Source organism: Protomyctophum bolini (genome assembly GCF_963924005.1).
Source record: "Protomyctophum bolini genome assembly, chromosome: 2".
Taxonomy (NCBI): Eukaryota; Metazoa; Chordata; class Actinopteri; order Myctophiformes; family Myctophidae; genus Protomyctophum; species Protomyctophum bolini.
The window spans coordinates 14,480,721-14,498,305 of NC_137863.1; the positions used below are offsets into that span (position 1 = coordinate 14,480,721).

The 17,585-nt window shown below is 42.1% G+C and overlaps 1 protein-coding gene across 3 annotated transcripts in view; it reads left to right on the top strand.

The window, feature by feature from the left end:
- Nucleotides 1-17,585, top strand: part of tead3b (TEA domain family member 3 b) — a 36,067-nt gene that overhangs the window by 10,613 nt on the left and 7,869 nt on the right. For 2 of the 3 annotated variants that reach the window (XM_080785066.1, XM_080785067.1), the window contains exons 3-5: nucleotides 5,320-5,571; nucleotides 11,967-12,031; nucleotides 13,455-13,517. In XM_080785066.1, coding sequence (XP_080641192.1) covers nucleotides 5,565-5,571; nucleotides 11,967-12,031; nucleotides 13,455-13,517 — 135 coding nt within the window. In that variant the 5' untranslated portion in view covers nucleotides 5,320-5,564. Of the gene's footprint in view, nucleotides 1-5,319; nucleotides 5,572-11,966; nucleotides 12,032-13,260; nucleotides 13,324-13,454; nucleotides 13,518-17,585 lie in introns of all 3 variants that reach the window. The other variant, XM_080785065.1, reaches the window with a different exon arrangement.

Below are 17,585 nucleotides of genomic sequence, written 5' to 3' on the forward strand. Positions count from 1 at the left end.
CTGCCTTTTTTACGCATATATCCGTCCAAGTTTGAGATGGTGATGCAGATGCTCCCAGTCACTGCGTCACCTCCAAGGCGGAACTTGGCGATACCCCTATTCACCGCATCACCACCTAGGAAGACGGGACCCAAGCGCAGTAGTGTGTCACTTATGAGAAACATTAACAATAAATCACTACTTTTGCATTTTAATTTCGCTACTCTTATACTTTGACTGAAGTACAAATATCGTTTATGAACAGCCCACTACGCTGAAATCGGAATTATTCTTTGTATTAACGCCTGAAGTTATAAATAGGGCCACTACTCTGAAGTCGAAGAGAAATGTACAACCACATTTTTGAGAAATGCAAATTAAAATAAACACACACACCTAATATAAACTTTTCTACTGATGTTAATTCCTCTCCGGTTCCGGTTGTCAGTAAATAGTTATTTATAAATTGAATGAATAGCAACAAAGGAGCAAAGGTGTTTATGTACAGCTGTGTTGAAGAATGTATTTAGTACAGATAACAAATGACACATCTTGGGAGTTTGTAAGACACTACAATCACAGAGAGTTTTATTTGCCACTCCAGAGAGCTTTATTTGTCACTCATACAGATACAATTAAACTTACTACACAGTATAACACTGTTTAATATAGCCTGTATGCTTTTTTAAGCAACATTGGTTGTTGAAGAAATGCATAAATAACACAATGTCTGTTAAAAATCTATGGTGGTCGTTGTTTGTTGTCTCTGTCGTTGCGTCTACGCCGTCTAGTGTGTGCAGTCATGCGATGGCAGGGAGTGGGCATGGCCAGTTGGAACGGGGGGGGAATAGCTTCTCAATCTCCCAGGCCAGGGAGGGCGTCACCATTTGACTTAATCCAGGCTGTTTGTTTTGTTTTTTAACTCCACTAGTTAGAGTGCAAGGCTTTAAGGATGGCAATGTTGGTCAGCTCAGTTCATTTTTGTTTACGGCTGGGAATATAGCTTAGCTTGTGGGGCTTTTATGCTCTTTTGTTTTCTCATAATCACTGCTAGCCTGTGCACGTCTATTCTGTAAATTATGTTCAATTATTCTCACGCACCCTTCTAAATTCTGGGACCTATTTGTTTATTTGTAACAGATCCCCATTAGCTGCTTCCTTAACGGCAGCTAGTTTTCCTGGGGTCCAAGACAGCAATATACCCTCTTGATGGTAGCCTGTATCTCTCGAGTCCATTATAGTTTTAATCTATACAGTCAATGACAGCACTGGTGTATTTTGCTGGTAGACTAACTTCTGTATTTAGTCTGGGTACTGCAATGCGGTTGGTTAAGCCTGAGATGGTACACTTGAGCCGCTGATAACTACTCAGTTTCACTGTGGTGTTTAACACCATGACCCATGCCCCTAGGGCCCCCAAAGTGCAGAAGGTTCACCATAACCAATACCCCCTCCACTAAAATTAGCCCCTTGACTTTGATATTTTCTCAATCTCTACAGTTTAGTGACTGCCATAAACTGCAACAGCCAGAACGTAACAGGAACAGCATTTCTGGTTGTCTTTGGCTTTGATCTGCTGTAATTCCCTGTGAATGATGATGGGAATGGAAGGAAAGGATCTAATCCTCCACCTCTCCCTTTTTACTGCTCTGTGGTCCCTTCTGTGGCGTCCTTGTATAACTGCTGCAGCGCTAATGTGAAGTGAGTCACTCCAGTTTGATGCTAAATGAGAGAGAGAGAGGGAGAGACAGAGAGAGACAGACATAGTACTTGGTCCACTCCTTTCCCCATCCAAAACAAATTGGCTAGTTTTATGGAATGTTCAGTGTTGTTTTTGGCAGCAAATTTCTATTTTAGTTTATCATAGTCTCTTGAATAGTTTTCATTTACTTTTAGTCACATTTTAGTCACCTGGAATGTTTTTGTGTGACTAAATATATAACATTTTAATCGACTAAATCTACAGGTGATTTAGTCGACTAAAATGTGTTTTGGCGGGCCTGCCGTCGTAATGGCTGATTTTACACTTGCTGAAAATAGCCGTAGTTCTGCTATTTTCAGCATGCAACCAAGTGTAAAATGACTCATACTGGATCTCTTGTCCACTAGTCCCTTCCTAACATTTTTGTCTAGTTTTTATTTGTTGACACAATCGACAGTATATTTAGTCTTAGTTTCATCATGGCTTAGTTTTAGTTTTTATGTAGTTTTCATCAGTGAAAAAAGGTAGTCGACGAACATCTTTCGTCATAGTATTAGTTGTTGAAAATAACACTGGTTCACTCCCAATAGAGGGATGTTAGGCTTCATGTGGTTACGTTTCCCAATTTGTACATAACAAAAAGTTACGTTACAGTGAACATAAACCACATTGCTCGCTCCCTTATCCGTTTTGATTTGTTATTAATGGAAATATTAATTCGCAATCTTTCACTTGAATTTACCATGACCACAAGGAAATACACTGATTAAAAATAAGCTATTTGACAGTTCCTTGACCCTTTATACACTTCAAGACAGTATACCATGTGACCTCATATTATAAAGCTCTTCTTCTGGGGCCTTCAAGGCTATGAAAATGATTTTACAGATTTACATTTCCCTTTTTCAAACAGCAACCACCACAAATCACATGACATCACCACTGAGACTGAGAGTGATTTTACCATGGCGAAGATATGTTCTTGATTGATTTTTGTGTCACATGGAAGCAATAACAATGTGCTACCACTTAGTGGAAGAGGTCAACTCTGGTCTCTGATGTGAAACTACTGTAATTGAGAAACACAGATCTAGGAGTAGCTGATTATTGTCATTTTATTTTTTTAGTTTTCTATTATTGAACCTATGGGCGATAAGTGCAAAATCAAATATCATATTTTTTACTAAATAGGTCCAAGAATTTGCTAAATCAGAAATACAACCTCACAACGTGTCACATCGTGGCATGCTTATTTAACTTAATGCTCTTAAGTTTAAAATAAGGCGTATTAAAACTTATCACAATATTACGATAAAATCCCAGCCGATATCTTGTCTCATATCATGACATTGATAACATGTTATTGATGTACTATTGCCCAGCCCTAGGCTATCCCATTTAGGCCTGATGTCGAAATTTATAAAATGTCTTCTAAATCCTCACAGTTTTCTGTCAGGATTTGCTCCACATTTTCACAATCTTTTCAAAAATAGCAGACCTAAAGCTCGTAGCGCGCCACTCGGTGGCGCGCTATGAGCTTGTAGATCTGCTATTTTTCAATAGCTAAATTATAACATAATGTTTAAAACACCAAAAGGGGTTCCCGCCCAAAATGGGCTATAGTGCAACCTCAAAATGCTCTTGTAATTTGAGGATTGTAGTTTACCCATGGGCCACTGCTTTTGGGGTTCTCCATATTTATCCAATATGTGTATTTTTGTCAACATCTGCAGAAATGCAAATTCTAAAACGCAAACGTCCTGGGAGGATGATTACCTCATTGACTTCCATTTCAGAAACAATACAATGCTGAGAAGGCAGCTTGAAAAATACTTAAGATCTCTCCCTGCAGTCAGCCATAAGCCAACCACACTGGGACACAGTTCCCAGACCACAAGAATTCTTTGAGGCTAGTGCTGATTAGTGAGGTCTTTAAACTACATTTTATGGAATATCTTGAATTCATTTGGCCATTTCAGAGAAATAAAAATGTAGGAAATGATAGGCAATAATTACGGTTAGTATTGTTTATTCATACAAATTTAATGATTGCAATAAAGATTATGTCAAACAAAGCTAAAGTTGTACCTTATAATAAATATATAATGTCCCATGTTGTAGATTCATGACATGCTTATTGTAAGGCACATAAGACCCATGCACTCTCGAAGTTGTTTTTTTGTGGCTGGCTACCCAACATATTTCCATATTTCCAATATTTCCTACTAAAACAGTAGGAAACAATTGAGTGGATTTAGGGCAAACCGTTCAGTGGCGTGACGTTAAGTGATGCTTTGTCAAGCGGGCTATACAGTCCTGCCGAGATACAGACTAAAGCTTTCATTTCTGATAGCTCTTTATCTCTCTCTCTCTCTCTCTCTCTGGCTCTCAGTTGTCCTGCACGTGTCTGTCTAGTTGAAATTGGGTTGGAAGTTAGAAGCGTTAACTTTGCACAGCCGAAACAAGGAAATATGTTAAGGAAGCTCTAAGTCCATGTTGCTTTCCTGTGAGTCTACAATGAATGAATCAATGATTTTAGTGTCTGACTGCCTTTTGCAGCCCATCCCTTACAAGATTATTCAGACACAATTTACAGTACAATATATTTCCTGTGCCAACACGCTGACACCAACATATTTAACAAAAGCAAATATCATACAATGTATACACATAATCAAGAGTACTGTACATTCAAGTAGTCCATTTTGTCGAGATATACTAAAGTGGAGGGCAAGAGAGAGATTCTGTACCTTAATACTTTTTAGGTTGTTGTCGAATAATTTATTGAGTTAGTTTAGTTTATTGAGAATAAAGCTGGTTGCAATGCAGTTGCATGGAATTTAATTAACACACTGTTCCCTGGACAATACCAAAACAAACAGCCCATACATTTACAACACTAGCAATATCCACCACCTCTGTCACAATGTGTGGCTCATGATGCAATTAGGACAAACTTGCTCCCTTTGAAAATACGAAATAATTTATTAGTCGATGACACTGAAACAACTGCAGTGGTTTATTATATTAAGGATGGAATTTAGTAGCACTCAGTAATAAGGAACAGTCTTTAATTAGGGCTGTCATTAGGACCAGTTGCTCAGTGTACAGTATAACAGGGTTAAAGTTACCCTGAGTCATCTGAACCTCAGCAGTCAAACAAAGTCTGCACTCTTCAGTACCTCTACTGTACCGCTACTGTACCACTATTGTACCTCTACTGCAGGGGTTCTCAAAAAATTGAAAAAATACATCATAAATAAATACTGAAACCAGATATAATCATTAAGGATCATGTACTATATGTGTACTATGTAAACTCTTAATTTCCATTTTCCAGTAATATTCTGGGGACCCCCAAAATAATTTGGCGACCAAAAAAGACAAACCATTTAAGATTCACACATGTCTTCAAGGCCCTCTCACCCAACACACGTGTTGCTGTCTCACAATTATGTTCATTTAAGATTATTTATTTAGGGATCAATTTTTTTTATTTTCACTCAGATTTTATGTTGCGAGGATGTTTCAATTAGCACCTTCAATCCGAGTGATGAAGATAATCCAAATAAACAACCAAACCCTCTCCTGCCTTTTTCTTTTTTCTCTCTCTCTCTCTCTCTCTCTGTCTCATACAGATCCTGTGATCAGCGGGGCTCAGGGTCGGGCCCAAGGGGGAGCCGCCACCATTGCGTCCAACGAGTGGAGTGCGAACGGTAGCCCGGAGGATGGGCTGGACGCGGACCAAGAGGAGCTGGACAAGGCCCTGGATGGGGACGCAGAGGGTGTGTGGAGCCCCGACATTGAACAGAGCTTCCAGGAGGCCTTAGCCATTTACCCGCCCTGCGGCAGGAGGAAAATCATCCTTTCAGACGAGGGGAAGATGTATGGTGAGTGCGCTGGACAGCAGCCACATGCATTAGGGAACAATGCAGAACACAATAATTATATAGTACTCAGGAGGACATACTCTAATGAATACACTGAAGGCAACCCTCCATTACTCTGACAATTGTGGCTGAAACTAAAGAAAAAAGAAAAATAAATAAATACACAAATCAAAGACACATGGACCCATATATCAATTCATCTCTCATTATTACACAAGAAATTGCCTGGCTCTCTCAGTACGGGGCCCTGGAGACTCTCACTCCTCTTTCACACTTGTGCCACAGCTTTGACACAGTTGTATGTTTTTCTTTCCACACACAGCACTCCATTTAAAACAAGTCTATACCCGTTGTGCTCTGACCCAGAGGCTGGTTCTTCCAGTCACACCAGCGCTCTCTGAGCTGGTTACTGCCTTCCTCAGAGCATCTCACCTCCTCCTTGCCTTGGTTTTCTCTCGTCTGTTCTCCCAAACTGGTTTTCCTCCAACCTCTTTCAAGGAAGGGGTGTTTTTCTTTTTTTGTGCTACGTCTCTGTCTCTCCCTTTGTACCGCCCCGTACATCTGTCAGTGGCGAAACCTGCTCTTTCCTTTTTTTTGTTCCAGTAACAGATCATGCGGCATTCTTGCCCTGCTAGTTTTTACTTCAGAGAGAGTTTTGCCCCAAGGTCACTGTGGCTCATCATCAGGGGAAGCAGTGTTTGATGCTGGATGACTCAGTTAAATTATCAATAATTAGCACAGTGTGAACTAAACCATGAGAATAAAAAAACATCATGTTGGCATTTTGTTCTCCATAGGACCTTAGCATTGCTGTCTCCTGTGGTGTGTTTTTTTTTAAGTTGCAGGTGTTGACCACTTGATGTTCTGAAACACTCTGTGTCCAGATGGATTAGTTGGCAACATCCTTGATACAATTGCAGACATCCAGGTGTTAAGCATTGCATGGATTAGTATTACGTTAGTTTGGTCTCCCGCTCTCCCACACCAATTGGTGAGAAAATGTGCTTGAAGAGCTGGTTTGAATTAGATGTTGCATTAGACCTTGGAAGTTTGGCTTACAACAGAGTGAACCATTGATTGACAGGAAATCCACAAAGCTCAACTGACTCTGAAAAGACACTAATCTCAAATGCTCGTCGTGGTTCTTTGTATTGTCCTCAACGAACCCGATTTTTGGTTTGCGAAATAGTCTTATTTCCACCAGTGCAATGCAACCACCGCCTCAAGCCATGCTTTGTAAGATTTTCCTGCCCTTTAATTATTGTCCATGTCTCATAAACTTAAATTGAATCCTGTTCCACTGTAACATTAAAAAACCCATCGATCATATCCATTAAAGTCTCACATGTAACTGTATATATCTGAGGCATTGTTCTTCTGCTGCTGTTTTGCATAGTTGTTCTGTTCTTGATGTCAGATGGGATTCTTGGGGCATGAATCACGCATGATGGAATCTCATTCTTTTGATTTGTCAGACAGTTTGGGACGCACGCACATACCTGCGTTGTATCAGCCAGCACACTGTTGCTGCTGTAGCTACCACGGCTCCTGTTGTTACACTGGTATTCTGAGCCTTTTTAAAAAGCCAACTGATACTTATAGAATATTTATAGAACCCATGTTCCGTGAGTGACAGTTATATGACAAAGTAGTAAGGTTGCAGGTGAGAATTAGAGTCACAGAGCACGGCTAAACACGGACGAGAGGGTTTTTTTTGTCACCCACTCGTACAGTTACGCTGCAAATTATTGATGTGTTCCGCAAGACTGTGCTAACAACAATATAATGTAACAACATAATAATAGTGATAATACTGCCTGTAAATAAATAAGATAAAGTTGGCATTGAATTTAGTCAACAGGTAAAACGGCTTTGAATTGGTATCCCGTACTGAAACTGTATTTTCTGTTTAATTAAAGGCCCGGAGAGATGGAGAGAGCCCTCTTACTAGGCAAACACTCTATACAACAATGATTACTATGGGAATACAATACAGAGAGATTTAACACTTATTTGAACAAAACACTTGTGATGGGTGTGCCTTTTAACGTGCAATGATGTGATAAGTAATTTTAACACACACTTCTCCAGAATCACACAAGCACTGGCAGTGGTTATATTGGGTCTTTCTGCACTGACCTTTAGGACGGGCTACTGACAGCAACTCTAATGTGTTGGCCTAAATAGCTCTCTCTAACGGTTTAGCAAGATGGTGCTGAGAACCCAGCGCAATCCATTTGTCATGAGAACGTCAACAAAGAGACAGATCAACTACAGCCTGTCCCCTTAGCAGCAAACTGTCAGGACCCCTGTTAGAGGTCAAGATGAGCCTGCTTTTCTTTTCTTTTTTTTCTTTTTTTTTTCTCCCCCTGGCTGAGCCGTAAACACACTCTCCGTTTACATCCAGTCATCTGAGGCGCTCCTGGCAGAGCCATGGCATGCCCCAGAAGAAGAAGAAGAGGCCGTCTCACAAGGCGATGACCTCAGACATCTAAAAGCTACCCTGACGTTAGGCTGGGGGAATTTTAACGATTGCGCTGTGTGTAATACTGTCTACCTTGCAGTCTCCGGCTCTCGTGGCCTTGAAAAGCAGGCAAGTCATCACTCCCGTTGGGAGTTCCACGTTTTATGCCAGGATTTCTCTCTGACTCTCTCTCTTTGCTGGGAAGCAAATTTCCATTTCCATAGCAGGATAATGACTTTACAGGGATGTATGGTGTTCCACAAAACTGACCAGACTTCCCTGTAGGATTGCAAGGTGATCATAGGGGGAAAATAGTTTGAACAGTGAAATTAATTAATGCAAACATCTGTTAACAATAATCCATTATCCATTGGCATGTCCAATGCTTTTACCTACTTATTACCAGATAATCATGTAAACACAACTGTGCCTTACTGTCATATCACAGAATTAGTTTTCTTCTTCTTCTTGTGAATGCAAAATCTGACAAAACTGTCCAAAAGCAGTGCAGATCCATAGTAATGTTTAAGTATGCAATGGTATGCCCCATTGTATCATATTTGTTGAATATCAAAGGCAGAATCCAATATTATTGGTGCACAATACAACCGGGACTTGTTTTCTCTTTTTTAGGTAGATGAGTGTAACTTAAAAAATGTCGTCTGTCTGGTTTTGTGTTGGGCCCCTGCTGACATGCTGTTCACCTGCGTTATCTGGCCCTGGAGAGGCATGCCAAGCCCCAAGCACAGCACACACCTCTGCCCTGCAGCTGTCACTGTTGCAAAGCATTCTGGGCAAGAAAGAAGGGAGAGCGAAAGCGACCACTGGAGGGAGGGAGGAAGGCTGCTGGCATGTTTTGACCGTAGCATAGCACATTATAGGAATGAGCGATGGGCTCGTCTCATGCACAGAGTTGGAAGAAAACGGAGGGCATGGGGAAGGCATTTTGAGTTGGGCAAAAGATGATTTGACTGACAGCGAGCAGCGAGGCCTGTGACGATGACTGAGCAGGTCCGGTGCTTCCCTGTCAGTCCCCTCATGTAAGAAGTGTCTTCAGTCAGGGCTGGCCAGTACTATGTTAGCAATTTAGGATTACCTCAATGTTATGAGAGTGAGAGGGGGAATGAGGAGTTGAGGTGAGCAAGGGGGATTACCTTTTTGTTCACCATCTCCGTATGGAAGTGGAAAATTCCAATGGACGTGTAGTAAAAAAAAAGAAGATATAGGCGTGTCTTGGCATGGAAGCAGTTGAGAGCGGCAAAGTCAGCCTGCAGGGAACAGAGCAGCCCTGAGTGGGTGTTGAGCAATCAACAAGGGACTGAGTGAGTGAGCGAGAGATAGAGAGAGTGAACACAAAAGGGGGTTAGATGGAGAGATGGAAAGATAGTGAATGAGGGGAAATGGAGAGAGAGGAAACAAAGGGAGTCATGCAAAACGTGCAATCGTTGTTAAATGATTGCATTTTTGTGTGTGTTTGCTTTATGCCCTTGCGCATGTGCCCTGTACAGTACATACATGTGTATGCGTGTGGGCATGTCTGCCTGTGTGCGTGCGTGCGTGCGCGCTTCTGTGTTTCTGTGTGGCTGCATAGTACAGCAGATGCACCTGTCGTGTTCCCCTGCTGTGTGTACTAACCTTTTCACAGTGTGATTTGGGGCCTACAGGACTTCACTGAGGACTGACCCCCCCCCCACTCAAGTCGAGTCTGAACAGGCCTGGGCAGCTCCGCTTGTCTCGTGAAACAGAAACTCCTGGTCATGCTATACATAGCACTATGTTCTTTGTCTGTATAATACTTTAGCTTTATTGTGCTATTATTACACTGAATTACAAACATCTGCACAGTGTGGCTGATGTCATACTAACTATTGGCCTTATGTATGCATGGAGCAGCTGGAGTAAAACATTTACATCATATCAAGCAGTACTGCTCTCTATGCTGGAACACAATGGAAACAAGAACCTGGGGCTTTTTGTGTTAGCCTTTTAGCTTAACCTTTTTTTTTACTGTACTAATGTACTGTTAAAGTACTGAAGATTTGCAATCAATCAACACTCTGTTGTGAAGTTTATGATTGTTTATGACTGTTTAGGATTAATAACAAACTTAGTTCTTATGTCTGCATGGGCTTCTACAGAGGAAGAGGAATTCCAGAGCCTCTGTCTGCACTCTGCACTGACTCAGACAGTGACTTAAAAAGCACCCGTCAGCTTTCAGAGAAACTGGAGAAGTGTCCCAGTCGGTCAGGGGCGGTCCTCTGTCAGGCCCTACAATGGGACAGCAAAGGGCTTCGACAGGCCAGAGCCGTAGTTTGGTGGATATCATGTTTTCCCCTCTGTCCGTCCCCTCGGTTGAAGAGATTGAGAGTGGCAGTTGCTGCCAGGCTTTGGGATCACATTGTTCCTCCTCTGCCGCCCCGGACCGCGGATGGTCAGCAGCAGGTGCGGCCATCCGTTGGGCTCCAGGGTCACACAGTGGTGTTGTTTTGGGAAGAAGGGGCTGCCCTGCTGCCAGGTGGCAGTTGTTGGCGAAGACAGTTATGGCTTTGTGTCCTCTCCAAGAGTTACAGCATCAGCTGCCCCCCCCACACACACACACACACACACACACCTCCCCCATTTCCCCCCTGAACCATAACCCCTCCTCCTCCTCCTCCTCCTCTCGCCCCAAAGCCCCAATAGCCCCCTCACCCCCTCGCTTCTCCCAGAGTTGCAAGTGGCGCATATGTGCATGTGTTCGTCCGCCCAGGCACCGGCTGCGCTTGCAGGCCCGGGCCAATCAGACTGGCTAGCACAGATGTGACAGGCAGAGAGGAATGTGAGGAATGCGGAGGCGCTGGAAGCGGGCGTGTTCACCCTGGACCCGGGGGAGAGGGGGAGGGGCCATCACAGTATCAGCAGACAGACTTTGCTGTGCACCAGTACTCTGTTGGCTCTATTGGCTGAATGGCTGGCTGGCTGGAGAGCACAGTGGGTGCTGCAAGCTTGCCGTTGAAGGCCCGCACGACTTTTATGGTAATTGTGCTACCAGGGCCTTAAAGGAGGCCAAGGGCTGAAGGATGTGTAAAAAAGAAGCATGATTTGACAGTTGTTCCTGTCATTATGTGTCTGGGTGTGTATCTAAACAGCAGTTGGCTGTCAGCAACTTTGGGCCATTATTCATAATAATACATGTAATAATGCCTTTCAGCCTATCCATTTCGATACAGTTTGCAGCCGCAAAATCCCAGCAACCGACCTGGCAATGAAAAGAAGTCAGCATGATGTTCTTTGCTTCAAATTAGCACACTGTTGCTTTTTCTATCTCGTCGCTAAAGGTGATCCAGTTCTGCCAGATCCAAGTTGCATTTCAGTGCAAACGGGTGATCTTAAAGATCCATGCCCTCTACAGGATGTATAGAAAGCCATTAAAAAGCCCAAAATAGAAGGCCCACTCTCTGCTCAACCTGTTTGTGCAGAATGTCGAGTGTAGATGTTATGCCATGAAAAAACATTGGTCCTGTTTTCTAAGCACTCTCAGTAATTAGCCTACATGGCCCTGTGAGCAGAAAGTAAAGAGGTGTCAAATGAGCTAATGAAAATTATGAGGTGGGGGAAAAAAATATCTCTCTCAGCAGGTCAGATCGTGTTATATGATGATGACACACATATAAAGTTAAATATAAAGTTGAGAATTAAAGTGTAAGGTGCAACTGTGACCTTTGACATGTGACAACCAACAAACTGTTTGTCCTAAGAACCTCTGGGAAAGGTCACACGGGTGCAGTAGCTTGACTTGTGTATAGGTATGGTTGGTGCGCCATCTTCTGTCCAGTTTGTGGTATTGCCAGTTAATATTCTCTATTGAGCGGTTATTGTAGAGTAATGATTTGAACAAACTGCAATATTACTTTTCTTACAATTCATGACTTTCTGTTCTTTGTTGTTACAGGCCGTAACGAATTAATAGCAAGGTACATCAAGCTGAGGACAGGCAAAACCCGCACAAGGAAACAGGTAAATAATGTACAACATCTCTTAGTTTAGTACACGTAACAACTAACAACCCACTAGACCACCTACATGCATATCTCATTAAATAACACAAATGGTTTTGTTTTTTGCTAAATGGATTTAATCTCAGGATCGTGATTAAAAAGTGTTATTCTCCACTATTTCAGAATGCATAAATAGTTAGTTATTGTTCATTTGCTTTAAAACATACATTAACATACATGACCACAGTGCTATCCTATGTTTAACAAGCCCTTAACGTTAGATCCGTTGCATGCAATGTAAAAAAGTATGTATGTATGTATGTGTGTATGTGTGTATGTATGTATGTTTGCATTGTATGTATGTATTAGTGCGTGAGCCGTGCAGTGGTGGAAAAAGTACTCGCATTTATTACTTAAGTAAAAGTATAATTACTGCAATATAGAAATGCTCTGTTACAAGTGAAAGTCCGGAATTCAAAATGTACTTGAGTAAAAGTACAAAAGTAATGGTATCAAAATGTAGTATTGGAAATTGGAAATACTCGATTAAGAACAAATACCTCAGAAGTGTACTTGATTTGATTCATTTATTTATTTAGCACAGTATAAAACAATCCAAAGAAATAGGAAATACGTAGAAAATAAATAATAAAGGAAAGTGGCAAGAAGTCCAAAGGGCTTATATGAGGTCTCAACCTGTGTACAGTAACCAGACATTAAAAAACATGGTTTGAGTGCAATTAGATATACATATTACTAATAGAAAAAGCATGACAGTTATTTACAGCATGGAAATTGATTGTCAATATGTTTCTATATTTATAATAATACAAAACAGGTAAAAGGTAATAATTAGAATCAGAATACAACTACACTTAGTAGTACTTACTATACTTAAGTATAGTATGTTACTGTATGTATGTATGCATGCATGCATGTATGTTAGTGTCTGCATGCATGCATGTATGTATAGTGTCTGCGTGCGTGCGTGCGTGCGTGCGTGCGTGCGTGCGTGCGTGCGTGCGTGCGTGCGTGCGTGCGTGCCTGCCTGCCTACCTGCCTGCGTGCCTGCATGCCTGCGTGCATGCCCACAGACCGTATGTATGCATGCATACATGTATGTATAGTGTCTGCGTGCGTGCGTGCCCACAGACCGTATGTGTGCATGCATACCCATGTGTGTGAGTGTGTTTTTGCATGCTTGTGCATGCACCTTTTATGCTCAAATACTGTCTCATACCCCTTTAGGTGTCTAGTCACATACAGGTGTTAGCGAGGAAGAAAGTACGAGAATACCAGGCTGGTATCAAGGTAGGCGCTACCAACAGGCCTCTGGGCACCACTGACTGGGCATCTCTTCTCTCTTTGGTTACGGCTTCTCTCTCTTCCCTTGTCTTTTTCTCTCCTTTTCTCTTCCCCCTCTTGGCTCTTTTCCATTACAGGTTTCTAGCCATTTGCAAGTTCTCGCCCGAAGAAAATCTCGCGAGATCCAGTCAAAGCTAAAGGTATGCGCTTCACTGCGGGCTGGGCGGGGCTGATACAGGCTTGGCTTGGCGCTATTTGTGCACAATACCAGTAATATGATGGAGGGACATTTGGATCCAGTCGGAGATTAGCATTTTTGTCACTGTATGTGGCCTATTTGCATATGGTCAGGAATGTGGCCTATGAGCTTGGTAAACGAGATGCAGCTTTGTTCACAGACTAATAAATGAGGAAAAAATAATGATACAGATCTCAGTTCTCTGATGATCAGGAAAATAAATTACCTTGATCCTGCTTCTGTATCATGCATGCATTGATACAAGGAATAACATGCTAAAAAACACTTTAGACTTTAGTATTTTGTTCTATGTTCTATGAACTTCAAGATACTCACTACTACAGTAGCTGGTTCTGATGTTCTGTAATGTTACATCAGCTTGATGACAAGCCTGGTGAAATGCCTTGTACTGCAGCATGATGCCCTTGCTCTGGCTCTCTATCCATCCTCAGTGCTAGCCCATGCTTCGATCTGCTTGTGTACTTCCTCTGCCCTCAATCTTCCCTCTTCTTTAGTTTCTCTGAACTGCATTTTTTCAAACGCCCTACCGTTTAGTATCATGAACATATTCCTGGTGCAATGACTGTATATGGAGCAACGTACGTGTCAAACCCGCAATGTTGTCCTTATTTGACCTGCTTCTTGCCTCACCTACTGTAACACATGGTACAGTTCTGTTCCAACTCGCCTCTTCGTCCTCATTATGAACGTACTCTATATTTTTCTATTGTTGGGAATTTAAATCACATTGCTTACTTTATTACTGGAAGCGGCAACCGAGGTATTTCCTCATTTGCCTGTTTCGCTTTCTTTTTTTTGTTATCAAATGTTTTTATTTTATTTAAGACAATAAATTACAATAAGATGTTAACACCATGAATGAATAAAGAAAACAAAACACATGTAAAAACACATAACAGCAAAAGCAAGGAACACAAAAACAAACAATCCCACCCACCCCTCCCCCCGGGACCAAAGATGCCACAAAAAGACAATGTCAGGACTCCTACCACTGTGCAATGGGAACATACAACAAATAAATAATAATGACTAAATCATGTCCCCAACCAAATCTGCAATACCAGACCAAATCTCAATGTTTTCCTCTTTTGCGCCGTGCAATCTTGCTGTTGACATCTCTAGATAAATGATATCTAGAAAGGTCAAAGCCCATTGGCGAAATGTCAATGTGTGAGGTGGTTTCCAGTGCGAAGCAACCATCTTCTTTGCGGCCGTTACGCCAGCAAAGAAGACACGAATACGGGTATTATTTAAAGGCAATTGGGATACATCGTTTAATAAGAATAGAGATGGGGAGGGTGTAATGTTAATTTGTAGAATAATCGAAAGTTTAGCAGCAACCAAATTCCAAAATGTAAGGACATCCGGACACTCCCACACCATATGAAAGAATGTACCTATGGTGTTCGGAGTGCAGAAAGTGCAGTTATGGTTATTTAAAATCCGCATAGCACACAATCTGCGGGGAGTTAAGTATGTCCTATGAACAAAATTTAGATGAATTTGCTGATGATCAGGATTCCTAGAAGATAGGGCAACATTAGACCACACTGTATCCCAGCTCCAATCTGGATCTAGATTTGGTATGTCATTCCTCCATACAGTATCGACAGCCAAGGTCTCATAACTAGATTCTAATAAATAATCATACAATATGGAAACAAAACCTCTTGATCTAACATCACAGATAAGTCTATGCAAAGGGTGCATTGCAAGGGGGGTCTGCCATGGAACCCCGTATGTCCTCATGGCAGTTCTCAATTGTAGATAGAAAAAGAAAGAGTTACCGGGCAAGTTAAAAATATCACATAAATTCTGGAAAGAACGTAAACCATTGACATCAAATAAATCACCCAAAGTATGAATCCCCTTGGAACTCCATCTGGGAAAACGAATAGGACGATTGTCCAAAAGCAAACCATCATTGTTGAACACTGGAGAAAACGAATTCCATTTCAAATCAATCTTGCGCAATTTTTCAGCCGCTCTCCATACTGTTACTAACTGAGAAATGATTGGCCCAAAGCGAACTTTGCATTGATTATTCGTTATGTTTGAATAGATCAGATCTCTCAATTCAACAGGATGAACCAAACTCTCCTCAAGCTCTCGCCAACAGACTTTTATAGTTGAGTCGAAATATCTTAAAAGGGGGCGAAGAGTGAAAGCCCAATAGTATAATTTGAAGTTAGGCAACGAGAGACCGCCATCAGCTCTGGCCCGCTGTAACAAGGAAAGTTTGAGACGTGGGCGTTTCCTATTCCACACAAATTTAGATGTAGCAGAATGAATCTTAGTCCAATACTGTGCTGGCGGTGGCAGTGGGAGCATAGAACTAACAAAATTAACCCTAGGGAGGACATTCATCTTTATGATTGATACTCGAGCTCGAAGAGAGTTGGGCAATGACGACCATCTGTCTAAATCAAGACAAATTTTATTCAGAGTGTCACTATAATTGTTTTTAACAATAGCTTGAAGAGATGGGAACACATCTATGCCAAGATATCCTGTTTCGCTTTCTGTCTGTTATCTCTCCTCCCGTAATGTTATCACTCAGGTTTCTCAGAGATGGCACACTGTTGCGCCACAGCCTTCCAAGCCTATTCCCATCCGATGGCGACACATCCTTTCTGCCATTATGCTGTCACACTAGGCCCTGTCTAGAATATAACCATCTGCTTACCTCTTCAGCCATCTTCGTGATGTGTCCTCTGTCCACCAACCCCCCTTTTCTCCCCAAATCAAAAGATAATCACCTCTCTTCCACTCCTTTTTTTTTGCGACGCTAACTGCTCCAACGTGTGGCTTTGTGTTTTTAACATTTAGAATAACCAAATATTTTTTAGCCCCTTTTTCTCCCCAATTTTGTCGTTAGGCCAATTCCTCCCCAACCACATTTCTGTTGTCACTGTCACCTGCCAGTGACAAGTCCCTCCCCACACACATTTCTCTGTGTTGTCAATGTTGTATCCTAATGACTCACCTGCCAGTGAGGAGCCCGACTAAGGCCCTACGAGGATGTAGGGCCTTAGTCCTATACTCCTCTTGCCCAACACTCCCTGCTGACAGGTGCCGCCCCAGCCTGTAGGAGTACATACAATGACCAATATCACCCTTTCAACCTGGCTTCCCTCAATTGTGTTCGCATAAACAAAGCCGGACTCTCCACAGTGGATTAGAACCCACAACCTCCGTGGTGGTGGGCAGGGACTATAGACGAATTCAGAAACGGGTCTCATGGTCGCAGCAAATCGGTGTAAACTCGCAGGTCTTCTACTACTAATATGTTTGCTGCGACCATGAGACCTGATTCTAAATTCGTCTACCACTGTGCTACCCGAGCACCTACAGTACCTCTCTTCCACTCCTACAACCCCTCAGTCCACTGGGCATGTTTCTGGTCCATGACTTGGGGATGTTCCTTGGTCCATGACTTGGGGTCGACTTTACCCATTCATTCATTCATGCATCATTCCCAAAAGAACGTAGATTTAATTTACAGGTCCATTTGGTTACATTTGTACACTCTCTGGCTATGGTGACACCTCGTTGCAGGCTGATAAATGCAGGTGGTGTGCTGGCCGCTTGTTTTGTGCAGCCAGCGCAGCCTAAAAATAGAGTAACTTCCAGCGTCTTCTGTCTTGACGTTGCCAGGCCGGTCTGCCTTCAATTAGATGGGACAGAGGGGGAAAAGCTGCAACGGTCTCGAGCATTTATCTGAAAACCATTGCAAAAAGATGGCCACATAGGCAGATACAGCGCCAGGTGTGACCGTAGCCTCAGTGGTACAAACTGATAACTGAACACTGTTCTTTTACTGTTCATGTTTTCACAATCACCTACCTGATACTTTCCTTTTACTATAAGTTTCATAATGAGTAAATTTGAGTAAAAAATATAAAGAATGTCAAACTTGATTGTTGTCGCTCTCTTTCTTCCATGAGGGACAAATAGTAGGTTTCTGATGAAAGAGAGAGGTCACAAGTGGCTCTAGTTTCTGTTTACA